This window comes from Arvicanthis niloticus, chromosome 1 (assembly GCF_011762505.2).
Source record: "Arvicanthis niloticus isolate mArvNil1 chromosome 1, mArvNil1.pat.X, whole genome shotgun sequence".
Taxonomy (NCBI): domain Eukaryota; kingdom Metazoa; phylum Chordata; class Mammalia; order Rodentia; family Muridae; genus Arvicanthis; species Arvicanthis niloticus.
Window position 1 is genome coordinate 89,501,469 of NC_047658.1, and position 17,065 is coordinate 89,518,533.

General features: G+C 42.1%; 1 protein-coding gene across 1 annotated transcript; it reads left to right on the forward strand.

Annotated features, from left to right (window-relative positions):
- The first annotated feature begins 20 nt into the window (after window positions 1–20).
- On the forward strand, window positions 21–15,666 carry Dctn5 (dynactin subunit 5). Its single transcript, XM_034508388.2, has 6 exons — window positions 21–177; window positions 1,173–1,241; window positions 2,086–2,204; window positions 6,709–6,820; window positions 13,691–13,793; window positions 14,552–15,666. The coding sequence occupies exons 1-6, from the start codon at window positions 130–132 to the stop codon at window positions 14,647–14,649; spliced, it is 549 nt and encodes a 182-aa protein (XP_034364279.1). The 5' UTR covers window positions 21–129; the 3' UTR covers window positions 14,650–15,666.
- Window positions 15,667–17,065: the final 1,399 nt, after the last annotated feature.

Here is a 17,065-nt window from a genome sequence, read left to right on the forward strand (position 1 = left end):
AGAGTCGAGTAGTTAGTCGATGAGAGTCGAAGGCGCGGATAGCGGAAGTGGACAGTCAACCGGAAGTAGCTGGAATCACGGTCAGCCTGAGAGACTGACAGGATCCTGAGGTTCACAGAGGAGGCAGCCATGGAGTTGGGCGAACTGCTGTACAACAAGTCCGAGTACATCGAGACGGTGCGCGTGTGGCGACCCTGTCCCCGCTGGCAGTTACGGGCTCCTCGAGGACTAGACGCTCTCCCCTCCTGTCCCTGCTACACTCGCCCCTGCTCCTTCAGTTCCTTCCTTGGATGACGTAGAGACGCTTCGTGTTTCATCTGATTGTTATTTAGTCGGTGCATGCATGAATTAGCCTCTCTCCTCCTCCTCCATCCCGTGTGTCCGTGTGTGTGTGTGTGTGTGTGTGTGTGTGTGTGTGTGTGTGTAGCAGGGGAGGGAAGTGTGGGTGGGTGTGTATGCATATGTATGTATGTGTGTGCATATACACACGCCTGATTTTCCTATAGAAATAATATCTTCCAGACGTATACACAATACAACCTGTTCATTCTGATATTAATTACATTTTCAGGCTCCGGGCTCTTTTAAAAATAGTATTTCACAGACTGCTTACGTGCTAAGAAGTTATTGTTTCTAATTGTCAACTCATAATAACACGTGTAAACTGCCACTATTAGGGTTACTATCATTTTTTTCTGTAGGTCTGTGATCATGGCAAAGTAATTTTCCTCACATAGGGCAATGAAACCATTATATGGAACTGGGGTTTGAATGCACATCTGTCGTTAGACCTGTCATTAGACACCAATCCTGAATTCATTTCTCGAGCCTTCAGTTCCTAATCTACCCTTGCCCTTTTGATAGATTGGATTCAGTCCGTAAGCACTATGCCCTTCAGCCTTCCGTTCCCTCTCCTAGTTTGTTTCTACCCTAGTTTGTTTTTGTTGTTTTGTTTTGTGATGGAGTCTCACTTCATAGTTTAGTCTAACCCCAAATTTACAATCATTCTGCCCAGAGCTAGGATAGTAGGGGTGCAGTATACACTCAGGCCTCATTCCTTTTTAGACTGCCCTTCATTTGAAGTAATTTTCTCTGCAATGTGAGCTTTTGTGACAGGAACTGTAGTCCTGAAACCCTCTGTTTTTCACCCTAGATTTCTGTTTTGCTTTTAGGCATCTGGGAACAAAGTTAGTCGTCAGTCTGTTTTGTGTGGAAGCCAGAACATCGTTCTCAATGGCAAGGTAAAGGGCACAGGCAGCTTCAGGAGGCATACCCTTGCCTCCTTTGACTAGTCACTGTACCAGCAGGGTATATAAAATAGTGCTGTGTCACCATATGTCATTTCTAGTTCTCTTTCTTTGTTTTATTTTTTTCTCCAAATTAGATTGATTGAATGCACAAAGATGATCAATGAGGAGAAGCCAAGAAATTAGAGAGCGGCCCATTAGATGGGGAATAAAGAAGCATGTTTTTAAAGAGTTATTTATTATGTATACAGTGTTCTGCCTGCACGTATCCCTGTGGTTCAGAATAGGGACTCCAGATATCAGCATAGATGGTTGTGAGCCATCATGTGGTTGCTGGGAATTGAACTCAGGACCTCAGGAAGATCAGTCAGTGCTGTTAACCTCTGAGCCATGTCTCCAGCCACGGAATAAAGAAGCTTTAAGGAAGAGGAATGGGGAGGGCAATAACACATGAAATATGACAAGAGAGGGTACAGGAGACACAGGGTTAGCTAGATGGAGAAGTGTAAGCAGAGGAATTTCATCTGAACTGAATGTGAACACTTTTGTCATTTTCTTCAATACTGTATTTAAATAGGATTTACATTGCAATAAATATTATGAATAAGAAGGTGGTGGTGGTGGAGGGAAGGACCAGAAATCTTTTATGTCTGAAGAATATACAGTGGCAGATTGTTCTGCTATGCTGTATTGTGCCCAGAAAGATTGTACTGCTATGCTGTATTGTGCCCAGGACTACTAGACACAAAACTTAAAGAGGCAATATCTTAAGTATTTTAAAACAGAATTCAGGGAAATGGACTACACTGGTAATTTTTAAATGTATTTTGCTTCATAGACCATTATAATGAATGACTGTATCATCCGAGGAGACCTGGCAAATGTAAGAGTTGGACGTCACTGTGTTGTGAAAAGTCGTAGTGTCATAAGGCCACCGTTCAAAAAATTCAGCAAAGGGTATGTGACTTAATTAATATTTGCAGTCCTAGGCTCCATACTGTTCCTGTTGTTGCCCACCACCATGTGTTTAAATGTATAATGAGAAGGTCTAGCCATTTGGGGGCGCTGCATAGGGGCTGACAATAATGGACCTCACTCTGGGTGCTTGTAACCTTGTTCATTGTTTTCTGTCAGCAGTAGAAAAGTCCATACAAAATTAGACAACTGAAGCATAGATAGTAAAGCCTGGGTAAAGGGTGAAGTTGGAGTTTCCTCTCACATGTATGCCAGAATCAAATAATACTGAGATATTTGAATTTTTAATTTAAAATTAGAGAATGCTCAGGACTGGTATGGCCATAGTTTCTTAAACTGCAAGTCATGACTCTGTATAATCATTGCATGACTCCATGTGGAGGGCTATGAAAATTTGGCAACACATGAAAGGTTTCTGAGTATGTAAAGCCAAAAATTAATTAAAAACGAAATACAGAATGAATCCAAAGTTTTTGGCAGTACATGCTCATGGTACATCATCTGACACTACTGCAGCCTCAGCTCTGCACACACGAATGCACACTGCACTGTGCATAACACCATATAAGCCATACCAATGAGTGCTTCCTGAAGGTTCCACTCAGGTTTGAACTATGGTATAAATTCTAATGTCTTTACTGTGTATTTTGCTGCTATTAGGGAAACAATGGTTTAGTTATTGAAGATAAACTGTTCATATTTTCTTACAGTCATTCCTTAACATGTAAGTATAAAATTAGTATATCCTTGGATTTTATCATATTAGAATGGTGTTTTTTGAGGCTGGAGAGATGGTTCAGTGGTTAAGAGTACCACTGCTCTTACAAAGAACTTGGCTGGTTTACAGCTGCCTATTGTTCCAGTTAAGGACTAGTTCCTTCTGGCCTCCTTGGACTCTTACATACATTGGGTGTACATAAACTTATGCAAGCAAATACACATATGTAGAGGAATTTTAATCCCGAAAAGGGTTACTCTGGCTGGAATACAGACACACCTTAGGACACACCTTTAACCCCTCTGGTTTGAATACAGAAACACCCTTAGTACACACCTTTAATCCCAACGAATGAAGGTAAAGTTAGTTTGTAGAAGGAAAGGCCTGTGCTTGATAGTGATGTCTAATTGAGAGGCATACAAAGTAACAAAACAGAGAAAGATTTGACACTAGGATATGCCTGACTCTCAGGAGATTAGAGAGGAAAGAGGCAACATAAAGAAAGAGAAGAAAGGAGGCAGTTTTACTGGGAGAGTTTTACAGAGACAGGTTGAAGAGAGAACAAGCCAGAGAATGAGAAGGAGCCAGAAATCAGAACCAATTGCCAGATTTAGTATGAGGCTAAGCAGAGCAATTCAGTCAGAGGCAGAGAGAGAAGCCAGACTGAGTCAGTCATCTTAAGAGAGGCATTTAAGCCAGAACAGCTGGGTTGAACCAGCCAGCCAGAGCTTAGAAAGAACTAGAAAGGCTGAGCTTAATCAGTAGTAGATCTCAGAGACTGAAAACACTCTAGGCCTAGGTAAGATTGTATGGAGGCCAGAAGCTTCCAGAACTGTGCGTAGGTTAGCAGACAGAAGCAGGAAGCCTCTGAGACAACAATTAGATCAGGAGAATAAGAGATACTTTTACACACATACATATAAAACAAATCTTTCAAAAAAAAATTGTTGTTTTACGACAGTTGCTCTTTGAGTTGCTGACCTGAGTTCATTAAAAGGAAAAGTTAGTCAATGTATTTTGTCTTGAGATTAGGACATATTTTTCCAATGGTTTCTGAAATGGCTTTAAACATACCTGCCATTTTGTACTGAGTGTTTATGCACAGTCTTTCTGAGTATTGATAATTATAAAATTAGGGTATCAGTCAACTCTGAACAACAGTGAAGATGCTCTGTTTTGCACTATTAAATACCCAGACAAGACCTAATGTAACAATAAATGAACACACCACAGCATACACACTTGCTTTTGTCTTTAATAATGGTAAAGTTATATGTATATCAAAGGTTTTTTTTTTTTTTTTTTTTCCCCCCGAGACAGGGTTTCTCTGTGTAGCCCTGGCTGTCCTGGAACTCACTCTGTAGACCAGGCTGGCCTCGAACTCAGAAATCCGCCTGCCTCTGCCTCCCAAGTGCTGGGATTAAAGGCGTGCGCCACCACTGCCCGGCTCAAAGTTTTATTTTAAAATAAATTTCTCTATGATTTACAATGAGATTGGACACATTCAGATCACTATGGCCATAGGCTGCTTAAGATCTATTTCCAGTAAATATTTGTGTGTGTGTGTTTGAGATAGGTCTAGTGTAGCTCAGTCTGGCCTTGAACCCTCCCCTCCTCATCCCCCTCCCCCTAATTTTCCTCACTCAGCCACCTAAGTGCTGGGGTTATAGGTGAGTGCCACAGCACTCAGCTTAAATGTTTCACCAGGAAACCTATTATATAGAAAAAAATGTCTTGGCTAAAAAAGTATCAGAAAAAGTTTAAGAGGGTTTGCTGTAGACTGCTACGTGATCAAGGAACTTCTGTTTCACAAGAGGTAGAGACTTCTATTTTGTTTTGTTTTTTGTTTTTTGAGACAGGGTTTCTCTGTGTAAGCCTGGCTGTCCTGGAACTCACTCTGTAGACCAGGTTGGCCTCGAACTCAGAAATCCACCTGCCTCTGCCTTCCAAGAGGAAGAGACTTAAAATACTAAAAATTAACAGAGTTTAAGTAAATCTTAGTTTTAGCTGATAGATACTATAACTTATAAAATATTCCTTGTAGAACAGGGCTGAAGGAGTTAGTGAGTAAACAACTACTTTATATCTCATCTTGTTCACAGATTTCAAATATGACCTAGGGGCTTGGCTTAGTGGTTCAGAGTGCTTACTGCTCGGTCAAAGGACCAGGTTCAGATCTCAGCATCCACATTAAGTAGCCTATAACTCTAGAGCTACAAGGTATCTACCACTCCTTTCTGACCTCTGTAGGTACCCAGGAACACACACGCACACACACACATACACGTCTTTTTTTTTTTTTTTTTTTTTAAACATTGTCTGATAAATGCTGTTATAGAAACATTGTCAGTGATATTTGAGAATTGTAGAGAATGGAAATAAGGTTAGATGTCTGCAAGAAGCCTGGGTAACTCCTATTCGTCCTTCAAGTCTTGATTTAAGTATGTTTTGTTTTGTTTTGGAGATAAGCTCTCACTGGGCAGCTCTGGCTGGCCTTGAACTCATGGATATATGACTTCCTGTGCCACACAAGTGCCAGGATTAAAGATGTGAGCCACCACATCTGTCTTTAAATTCCACTCAGTATTAGGCTTTCTGCAGAGCCCCCATCTAGGTAAAGTGTCCTAGTTATGTGCTGTCACTTCAGATCACGGGTGTGTCTAGTTATGCATGCAGTCCTTTACTCCATCTGCTGTCTTCTTGATTGTACATTCCTCATATGACAGATCTATGTTGTTTACATTGCATCCCCAGTTCCTAGCAAAGAGTCTGGGACACAGTAGGAACTTGGTAAATATGGTAGATGATTAAATTTTAAGAATGTTGTGAACTAAAACATTTTTTGTTTAAGATCTGGGAATATATAGTACTTATTTAGCATGCATAAGGGCCTGGGTTCAGTCTTAGCACTTCATGAATGGAGTATGGTGGCACACTGCTCTAGTTCAGAGGCAAGATCAGATACCCAAGGTTATCTTTTACATAAGAAATTGAAGACAGCTTGGGCTATGTGAAACCCTCTTTTCTCACCTAGGCTCCCAGTTAGTTAGTTAGTTAGTTAGTTGGTTAGTTAATTTGTTGTTCATTTGTTTTTGCTGTCTGTTGGTCATCCGAACTGATAGCCTATGAACTTGTCAGTCCTGGAAACAGATTACTAGACATGTGTGAGCTTTGTCAAAAAAAGCAGGACCAGGTTAGTACCCGCACACATTGATCTTCTTTGAAGATCCTGCTGCTCCTGCTTTATTGTTTCCTTGCATAATCCAGCAATCCTGATTTTGAGTTATTAGGTTGATTCTTTGGTTTTAACGTTTGGAGTATCTGTGACCTGAGGACTGTTTTCTTGCAAGGAGTAATATTATTAAGACATGACAAAAACTGAGGGTATGGTACCTGCCTATAATCCATTGCTCAGGAAGCTGAGTCAGGAGGATCAAGGGGTTAAGGTCATCCTGTGTGACAAATTTTAGGTTAGCCTAGGTAACATAGAGTATCTGTAAAGGCTGGGCCTAGGAATGAATGTCTATAATCCCAGAGCTTGTGAGGCAGAGGCAAGAGGATCTTAGTGTGTTTGAGGCCACTCTACATTAGAGAGCCCCAGGATGGTCAGAACTACAAAGACAGTCTCTGTCCCAAAAAACAAAACAAGTGAGTCATTCTGCAAATACATAAATAAATAAATGTTGAGGTTATGCTCTGTAGTTCTGTAAACCTTAACCTAAGCTCTATCACCTTGCCTTTCCTGATTCATCTTCTTTTCCTTTTTAGTGTTGCATTCTTTCCTCTGCATATTGGAGATCATGTCTTTATTGAGGAAGACTGTGTGGTCAACGCTGCCCAGATTGGTTCTTATGTGCATGTTGGCAAGAACTGTGTGATTGTGAGTATAGGATTCACTCAGCTAAGCAGCTTCATTTCCTTTGTCTTCCCCTCCCCACCCCATTGGTAGAACTTTGTCTCTGTAATGGTGGATGAGCCATTTCCAGTTTCCTGGGGTTAAAATTTTCTTACTGGATTTGGATTTTTTTCCAAGCATTAATAATAATAATGGCTAGTGGGCTGGGGAACTAACTCAGATGTAGAGTGCATATGTAGCTTGTATGAGGCTCTGGATTTGATTCTTCAACACCACAAAGACACAAACATACACCCAAAATAAAACCAAGAAATAATGGCTAGCCTCTATTGACATTCTTCCATATGATGTTCAACTCTTTCCCTGGGCTAAGGGTTCAGTTGGTAAAGCACCAGTCATGCAGAAATGAGAACTTGAGTTTGGTCCTAGAACCCATGTAAAGAGCCAGGTGTGGTATCACACATTTGTAAGCGCTGGGGAGGCAGAAACAGGCAGACTGTCTGACCAACCAGCCTACTTGCCAAGCACCAGAGCAAGGAGAGACCCAGTGTCATGAAAAACAAGGTGATGGTGCCTGAGGACCAACACTGGAGGGTAACATCTGGCCTCTGTATGAATGTGTACACACATACGTCCCAACATGGACACATACATGTACTCACACATAAATGTATACACACACAAAACTTCTTTTCCATCAATTACTTCATTTAATATTCGTAACCACACAAGGGTGCTGGCACTGTTGTTATTCCTGTTTACTGCTGAGAGTATTGAGATCCATAGATGCTAAGTGTTAGAATAGGCGGGTCAGTCCCAGACAAATCACACTGTGTATCAGGTCTCACGTGGGAGGTTTATTGGCAGAGGCAGCCTCTGGGAGAGGGTAGGAGGAAAGAAGGAGCTGGTGTGTGTGTGTGTCTGTTGGGGGTGGGGATAGGCCTTTTATTCAGGCTGTGACTCATACGCAAAGGGGTTCAGTTGGTGCCATGGCAATGGACACAGGAGCAGTGTTGTCACCTAGAGATGACATGATGTCTGGTCGCTGGGTCTAAGAGCTGGCTGTAAAGTCCACAGGTGTGTCTGATGCTAATACTAAGGGATCTGACAAAGGCAGCAGTAGAGCTATGATAAAATATACATGCCATTTGAATAACTGCACTGCAGATTGCTCTTTGTTGCCTTGCCTCATAAAACTTACAGTGTGCTATGGTTTCCACTACTGTGAAAAAACACCATGACCAAGGCAACTCTTATAAGGACAACATTTAATTGGAACTAGCTTACGGGTTCAGAGGTTCAGTCCATTATCATCATAGCAGGAAGCATTGCAGTGTCCAAGCAGGCATGGTACTAGAGAAGGAGCTGAGAGTTCTACATCTTGTTCTGAAGGCCAACAGATACTGCTGTCTCCAGGCAGCAGCCCACCCCAACAGTGACACACTTCCTCCAACAATGTCACATCCACTCCAAGGCCACACCTCCCAGTAGTGCCACTCCCTAGGTCAAGCATATCCAAACCACCACAGATATGATGGGCAAATTGAAACTACTGCAGAAGACAGTGGTAGCTTGGGCAGTTCAGGAGAGGGATTGTTGTGTGTGAGGGTCAGTGTCACCAAATGGCATATTGTTAGGGGACTGCAGGTAGTGCAGGGAACAGATAGGCTTCCAGTTCAGTGGCACCTGAAAGACCATCATCCATAGAAGCAGAGGCTTCAAGATCAAGGTTTGGGTTTTTTTGTTTTTGCAGTTTTGTAGATAAAAAACAGCTGTTGGGGTTTCTGAGAATCATGTTTTAGTTAAGAATGTTAATAACCAAAGGTTATCTCCATAAAGTCTAGAGAAGATGTTTTGCATATTTCAAATGTGTACCACAGACTAGATTATAGTAAAATCCAGGTTCTTCAACCCCAAAATGCAGAACTCTTTTGCTCTAGCTGAGTGTCAGATGTTAAAGTATCGAAACCCGTGCAGTTCACAGTTCTTGTTCTGGAAGCCACAGAGTCTCAGCATGGGTGGTCAGTGCAGGGGAGCTCATGTTGATGTGAAAACAATTCTAATTGGACTTAGAGATGGAGAAACAATAATTCTGCCACATATTCTTGTTTCAAAGGCATTCCTTACTACGTGTAGAGCAAAAGCTACTGTTCAGCTCTGTGTTAAAGAATGAGGAATGAAAAAAGTTGATCTCAATCAAACAGTCATGGGTTATGCCTTTAATCCCAGCACTTTGAAGGCAGATATAGATGGATCTCTGAGTTTGAAGCCAGTCTGGTCTACAGAGCCAGTTTCAGGACAGCCAGGGCTATGTAGAAAAACCCTGTCTTGACAAAAAAAACACAACAAAAACAAACAAACAAACAAAAAGTTGATGTCAAATAGAAGAAAGGAGAAAAATGATTAAGAGAGAAGCTAGAAGGAGATGGAATAAGGGCACTAATGTACAACGTAGCAAGGAGGATGTTCTAGTGCACAGCACAGCAGAGGAGCCTCAGTCCACAACAACTTACTGTATACTTATCCACAACAATTTAAGAACCTGAAGAGGCATTGGTAGGCTCTAAACATCAAGTGATAAGACAATCAAAATTTCAATTGTATTAATTTGATCAGCACATGTTGTGCACTGAAGTATCACACTATAACTTATAAATACATACAGTTATTACACTGGTTATTACAAACTGCTGCCAGAAATTGAACCCCTGCCCTGTGCATCCCTGGCAAGCATTCACTCCTGAGCTACATTTTTAACACTTAAATCACTTTTTAAAATTTTGTTTTATTTTAAGACAGGGCCTGGCTATGTTGTTTGGACTAATCAGGAACTTGCTGTGTACATGACAAGGATTAGACTGGCCTTGAATGTAAGCCACTGCTGTCCTAGCCTTTCAAGTAGCTGGGTTATAGGCCTGTCTCAGCATTCCTGGAGAGATACTCTGCTTTTTGTATCTCTTCCAAATATTACTTTTCAGAATAGCCCTTATCATTGTTGAGTGTGAGCAATACTTGTTAAACCTTGGCAGTTTTTAAAGCCTTTTAAATTTTAAAGTCTTTAGAACTGTAGACTCTCAGAGCTAAGGCCTAACTGCCCCTGTGGCACATAGACTTTCCTAGAGTGCCCCATGTGACGGTCCAGTAATGGCTTGTGGAAGGTATAAATTGGAATTGCAAGCAGTATCTCAGCCATTATGGTGCACCAGCTTTATGCTTGTTACGTCCAGTCCTGGCAGCTTTGCTGTTGGTTTGGCTTTATGTCCTGCTTCCAGGGTGAGGGAAATACTGAGCAGTTATGTTAACTTGGCTTACATAAAGTTAGCCAGGTCAGAGTAAAATGAGCAGCATAGCTACAGCTCCTGATTCCTCCTTGAGGAAGATAAAGAAGCCTTTTACCTCCTCAGCCATTACAAATCCACTCATGTCTTAAAGCTGTCTGTATTCTTCATACTGTTGTGAATTAATCCCTGTACTCTTAATGTTCCTGAAATTAGTTAAACTCTATTTCCCTAAGTAAGTTGGATCTAAATGGGTGTTATGATTAACTAGTAGACAAAGCAGGCTGCAGGCTCTATGGTGGCTATCAGTAAGTAGTGAAAAGATTCCTTCCCACTGTATTTTTCTCAGGCCCTTTGTCAGTGGGAATGTGCCATGCTTTACTTAGCACATTCTATATCCATGTGCTTAGTCTTGGAAATTAGGAGTGTAGGCATGACCACAGCCTTAGTGATAACATCACTTTGTTGTTCACTGGGGGAGATAGTTGATATCTTTGAAAATACCAAAGCCAATTAATGAATGAGAACTTCCAGGGAAGAATCAACATCTGCACTTACAGCCTGCTTCTGAACTAGACACACCAACTGTTGCCAATTGTTTTGTCCATCCAGCTGGAGACAGCTTAAGCATTCATGAAATTCAGGCCTTGCAGATAGGAGCTTTTTAAAAAAGCCAGGTGTGGTGGTACCTTTAATCCCAACACTGAATGGGATAGAGACATGTGGATCTTTGTTAGTCTAGCCTGGTCTACAAAGCAAGTTCCAGGACAGTGAGGACTGTTACACAGAGAAACCCTGTCTCCTTAAACAAAAACAAACTTATTTTATTTTATGTGTATGGGTGTTTGCCTGCATGTATATCTGCATTGCATGTGTGCTAGGAGACTGCAGAGGTCAGAAAAGGATATAAGATTCGCTGGAACTAGAGACAGTTGTGAGCTACAGCTGTCCTAGGAATTGAACATGGTCCTTTGGAAGAGAATTGAGTGCTTTTAACTGCTGAGCCATCTCTGTGGCCCCCTGGGTTTTGTTTTGTTTGTCTCACTAATAGCTGTTCTATGCTTGCCAAGAGATCTGCTTGTCTGTGCTTCATACGTGTTGGGATTAAAGTAGGCTGCTAACTGTTAAAAGTAACTTTTATTCACCAAATGCAGTTGTCTTGGAGGCTTAATGTTGAATAAGCTCACCTTTTCTAGTTCCTTCTCAACTCTACCTGGCTGGTTCAACTCAGCTGTTCTGGCTCAAAACTCCTCTCCAAGTTGACTGATTCAAACTGGCTTCTCAGCTTCTCAGTGAATTGCTCTACTTGGCCTCAAACTAACACTGACAATTTGTTCTAATCTTCTGGCTCCTTCTTATTCTCTGGCCCATTCTCTTTGTTCTCTTTGCAACCTGTCTCTGTAAAACGGTGTCAGTAAAAACTGCCTCTGAACTCAACTCAACTGCACTGACTTTGATTATACTAAACTAAACTGAACGGAACTGCACCAACCAAGCTGACTGAACTGAACTGAGCTGACTGAGCTCTCTCTATGCTGCTCTTCAGTAGCTTCTCTTTCCTGTCTTTCTCATGAGAATTGGGTGTATCCATCTCTGACTCCTTCTGCCAGATCTTTCTCTGATTTTGCACTTTGTCTACCCCTCAGTTAGACATCACTCTCATGGACGCTTCCTTCTACAAACTAACCTTTCCTTCATGGTTTGGGATTAAAGGTGTGTACTAAGAGTATGTCTGTATTCAGCCAGAGGAATTAAAGGTATGTGTCATGTTAGCTGGATCACACAGACCTAGTCTTTGGATGTGATTCCTTGCCAGAGCAGCCATGTTACTGGATTAAAATTTTTTTACAGCTATCATATCTGGTGGTAGGACCTTTTTTTTTTTAATTTTTATTTACATAAAATAAATAAATATTTAAAAAAAATAAATAAAATTTTTTATTTAGGGAAGCTGGAGAGATGGATCAGCAGTTAAAAAGCACTGGCTGTTCTTCCAGAGGACTCAGAGTCAATTTGTAGCACCCACATAATGGCTCACCACCATCTCTAATCCTAGCTTCAGGGCTTCCAAAGGCAGCAGGAGACAAGATACCAATACACTGAAACAAATAAAACTTTGAAAGATTTCATTGGCAGCATACTTTTTCAAATGGAAGTAAGCAGGCTTATCAAGATACAGATGAATTTACAAGCTCAAGTAAAAACAGTCAATAGGCCGGAGAGGTGACTCTGTGGGTAGTGTTTCTGTGTGTGTGTGTGTGTGTGTGTGTGTGTGTGTGTGTGTGTGTTTGTGGTAAAGAATCTGAGCTTCGATCTCTAGCACCATGTAAAAGTTGCACATGGTGGCACATGCCTGTAATCCCAGTGCTTGGGAGAGGTGGAGACAATGCTGGGGCCCCAGAGGCTAGGTAGGCTAGCTACAACAGTGAGCTCTAGGTCTAGGCTCAATGAAAGAGTTTGTTTTTTTAAAAAAAAAAGGTTGAAAATTACCACTTTCCTGATATAAACCCGTGTCCTCCACTAGGCTCACACACAGACACACACACACACACACACACACACACACACAGGTGTAGTCCAAATATCCAAATAGCTATCTCCTGAGGACAAACAAATTGACTAATATCTTGTACTTAAGAACATTTGTCAAGATGTTTTTCTTTTGGAATTAACAAAAGAACAGACAAGTAACCCTTAAACAGGCAGGTGCCCAACCAAATGTATTAGATGAGCTAATATATAGAGAGAGTCCAGAAGTAGATCCTAATTCCATGCTCACATGATCCAAAGGTTCATCTGATAACATGAAAACAAGCCTTCATCCCTTTTGTCTTTCCTCTGGAGGTTACTTCCTGGCAAGGATGAGATGCTGCTGTGGGTATCCATTCATCTTCTGAGAACTCTCCTGGAATGTGCTTCATTTCCCTGTCATCCCTACAGAAACCCATGGTTGAGGTTCATTAGACTAAGTTGGCTCATGTGCTAGTTCCCTAAACTTGTCACTGATCAAGCTTGGAGTCTATATATGGGCTAGAGGTAAAGCATGTGGACCAAGATGGGGGTGGGTAGTGCCCATTGCAAAAAGCTTCTGTTAGTAGAAGAAAAAGGCAGCAAAACAGCAGATGCCACTAGGTCAAGTAGAAGAGAAAAAGAACTCTCAGAAGAAAAAGGTTTGCTTAATGTCTAATGCCTAAAATAATATATATTATCTGTAGTGTTCATGTGCATGCCTGAACACACACACACACACACACACACACACACACACACACACCCTTTACTCTTCCTTGTCAGATTCTACATGACGTATATAATTTCAACCAAATACCCTGTCATTATCCCTGGCATCCTGGCTATTATAAGAAACCATGAGTGCCTGGGTATGGAGATGCATGCTAGTTATCCTAGCACTCCAGAGGTAGAAGCAGTTGGTTCTCTGAGTTTGAGGCTAGCCTGGTCAACATAGCAAATTCCAGACTAAGTCGGGCTACAGTAGTGAGACACTGTCATAAAAATACCATGACTAGAGATGGTATAGAACAGCCTCCACACAGCGCACTAATCAAGCTCTCCTCAATGTCTTGATCAACACCTGTTAATCAGACTATAATTTCAGGGTCGCCGGTGTGTCTTGAAAGACTGCTGCAAAATTCTTGACAATACAGTATTACCTCCAGAAACTGTGGTCCCCCCATTCACTGTCTTCTCCGGGTGCCCAGGTAATGTTGATGTTACTATGTCTATTTCAACCTCCTTAAAACTGTCTTCTAAACACTAAAATAGTACATAAGACTTCTTGTCTCTGTTATGATACCTATTTTTAAAGTGCATGAATGGAGACAGCAGCGTACAGTACCTCTGTTTCAGAAGGGTTGTTGTTTTGAGACAGGTTTCCTATGCAACCCTAGCTGTTGTGGAACTCACGCTGTAGATCAGGCTGGGCTGTAACTCAGGTCTACCTGCCTCTGCCTCCCAGGTGCTGGGATTAAAGTTGTGCAGCCCCACACCCTGAAATTCTTAACCATGCTTATTCCATCATGGACTGTTCTCTTGTCCTCTTTGATTCATCTGTACCCAGTATCACTGCCTTGGTCGACTGAGTTTTACTGTAAGAATGGCAGAACAGTTCTTCCCTCGGGGATAGGAATAAGGCTCTGTGGTGCTCACTTGGGAGTGAGTCCTGGGTATGAGAAGCCCTTGTGTGGAACAACCCACGGCAGTCAGAGATGCCTTCTCTCTTTGGATCTTAAGCATGTTCTGACCTCCTCCAGCTGGACTTTGTTTCTTCATTTGAGAGCTGTAGTGTTTGGTTCCCAAACTCAGACTTTCAGAAGATGTATGTACTCAACAGTCTTGTCAGTCTGTAGCTGAAGGACCTCAAAGTTAGATCCTCGAAATAGAATGCAAAAGTCTGTAGACTTGCACAAATGGTAGGGTTACAGGCCTCCCTGGCTTGACTGGCTCTCTCTTTCCTCAGGACTCTTCTCAGGGGAGCTCCCAGAGTGCACACAGGAACTGATGATCGATGTCACCAAAAGCTACTACCAGAAGTTTCTACCCCTAACACAAGTCTAATGTCTCTGCTTCATATCTTTAATTCTTTTGAACTCTAAAATGAACCTGGAGATAAAGAGAGCAGTCGGTGACTACAAGAGCTGTCCTGTTTTTGACAACTTCTACTCTCCTTGTTGTTGGTTGTATTTTTGGTTTTTTGTTTTTTAATTGATAGAATTTTTCAATCTTCCATGGCTCTGAGCATTTAAGAATTTAATAAGAAGGCTGGAGAAATGACTCAGTGGTTAAGCATTGCTCTTCCAGAGGACCCAGGTTCAGTTCCAAACACTCACATGGCCCTATATCTGTCTGTAACTCCAGTACCAGAGGATCTGATGGGTTTCTGACTTCCATGGTCACCAGACATACAGGTGGTAAAGACATATATGCAGCCAAAATGTCCTTTCACATAAAATAATGAACTTTTAAAAAATTTTAATAAGAATATCTTGAAGAATTGTCTGTCTTTACACACTATGCTTACACCTAATCTGTCAATAGTCACCATACCATTGTCTGAGGAGGACAGAAAGGTCTGTTGCTGACACTCCAGCCCTGTGGTCCTGCTGATGGCTGGAACCTGCCGGGCATGGGCCTGCAGAGCAGTAACTCCCTCCCAGCATGGGGTCACATGGCCCAAGTATTGCTCACAACCCTGTCCTGTCACCACTGCACATCATCCACACAGATGACACTCCACTTTTCTGCTCCTAATATGGGACCAATAGCCACAATTTCTCATATCCTGGGGAAAGTGTGATTTCAGAGCCCAGGTTCCTATTGGTGGTTAGAACATAAGGAAAAGAAACAGGTTGTAGTGACTTGTAACCATCATCCAAGTATCTGGGAGGTAGAGGCAGGAGGAGTAAGAGCTACATAGTGAACTCAACACTTGCCTGGTGTGCTACATGAGACCCTGCTTCAAAACAGCAAAAATATAGTCAGTAAAGGAAAAAGCACGTAGAGCAGGTGATATCTGTTGTTGTTTCAGGGTGGCCTTAGTTGTCCTAAAGTAGTTAATAAAAGACTTAAAACATCCTGGTTTAGGCTCATTCATTTAAGAAGGGAACCTACACTTCAGATTCTGCTTCTGCAAAATCCCAGGTTTAGGTCTTCAGTGTGGATGGCTTAGTCAGGTGTTCATTCCTTGCTTGATTCAAGGGTTACTTCACTAAAATTGAGTGTCTGTGAGCCATGCTCTCTAGCCTAGACACATTTGTCCTGTCTGGTATTTGTTAACACTCCCATGCGTCAGACTAAAATGTTTGTACTTGAGGGCAGCCTCACATATGCATGAGAGGCTTTTTAAGTCATCCTGCAGACACAGAGCCTGAGGAAGTAGCATTTCCAGTGACCCGAACTGATAGCACATGCCCTCCTGGTTCTGCTCTGAGTCCTTGGTTTAGAGGTGAAGGGCTTGGTCAATCGAGTGCTTTCAGAGACAATGGCCAAACAGTTCTGCACTGAAGGGCAGGACCCAGCAGGGGCTTTCTTGACTTCTCGTTGGTGGGGCTGGCAGAAAAACCTGAGTGAACTCAGCTCTAATCCAATTCAAAATGCTTTCTGTTTGTCATTTGTTATTTTTTTCATGTGTAACCAACAAGTCCAAAGTGATTGCTTCCTTCTGTCAATTGGTCCAGTTAGCATGATGTTGTCAATATAATGAATGAACCAATGTGATATTTTGTGGAAGAAACAGATGATGCAGATCCCTGCAAGCTATGTTATGACATAGGGCTGGAAAGTTGCAATTTCCTTGAGGTAAAACTGTGAAGGTGTACTTCAGGCTTTGGCAATTGAAAGCAAATTGCTTCTGGTGGTCTTTATGGGCAGGTGTTTGCTAGATGTTTTAGTTAGGGTTTCTGCTGCTGTTAGAAAACACCATGACCAAAAAACAAGTTGAAGAGGAAAGGGTTTATTCATCTTAGACTTCAGTATTGCTGTTTGTCACTAAAGGAAGTCAGATCAGGAACTCAAACAGGCAGGAACCTGGAGTCAGTGGCTGATGCAGAGGCCATAGATGGGTGCTGCCTATTGGCTTGCCCAGCCTCATTTCTTATAGAACCCAGGACCACCAGCCCAGGGATGGCCCTACTCACAATGGGCTCCATCTTCCCTCTTGATCACTAAATGAGAAAATGCCATACAGCTGGATCTCATGGAGGCATTTGCTCAACTGAGACTCCTTCCTCTCTGATGACTCTAGTTTGTGTAAAGTTGACACACAAAACCAGGGTACAGTAGACTAATACCTCCATACCATGTACCAGGAAATGTGTTAATCTGCTCAAGTAAGGATATCTCATCTAGCTGGACGGTGGTGGCGCACACCTTTAATCCCAGCACTTGGGAGGCAGAGGCAGGCGGATCTCTGAGTTCAAGGCCAGCCTGGTCTACAGAGTGAGTTCCAGGATAGCCAGGGCTATATAGAGAAACA

Coding starts and splice junctions, on each gene's coding strand:
- Dctn5 (XM_034508388.2), top strand. CDS start 130: ATGGAGTTGGGCGAACTGCTGTACAACAAGTCCGAGTACATCGAGACG. Junction 1,242..2,085: donor ACATCGTTCTCAATGGCAAG/GTAAAGGGCACA, acceptor TTTGCTTCATAG/ACCATTATAATGAATGACTG. Junction 13,794..14,551: donor TGTCTTCTCCGGGTGCCCAG/GTAATGTTGATG, acceptor CTCTTTCCTCAG/GACTCTTCTCAGGGGAGCTC.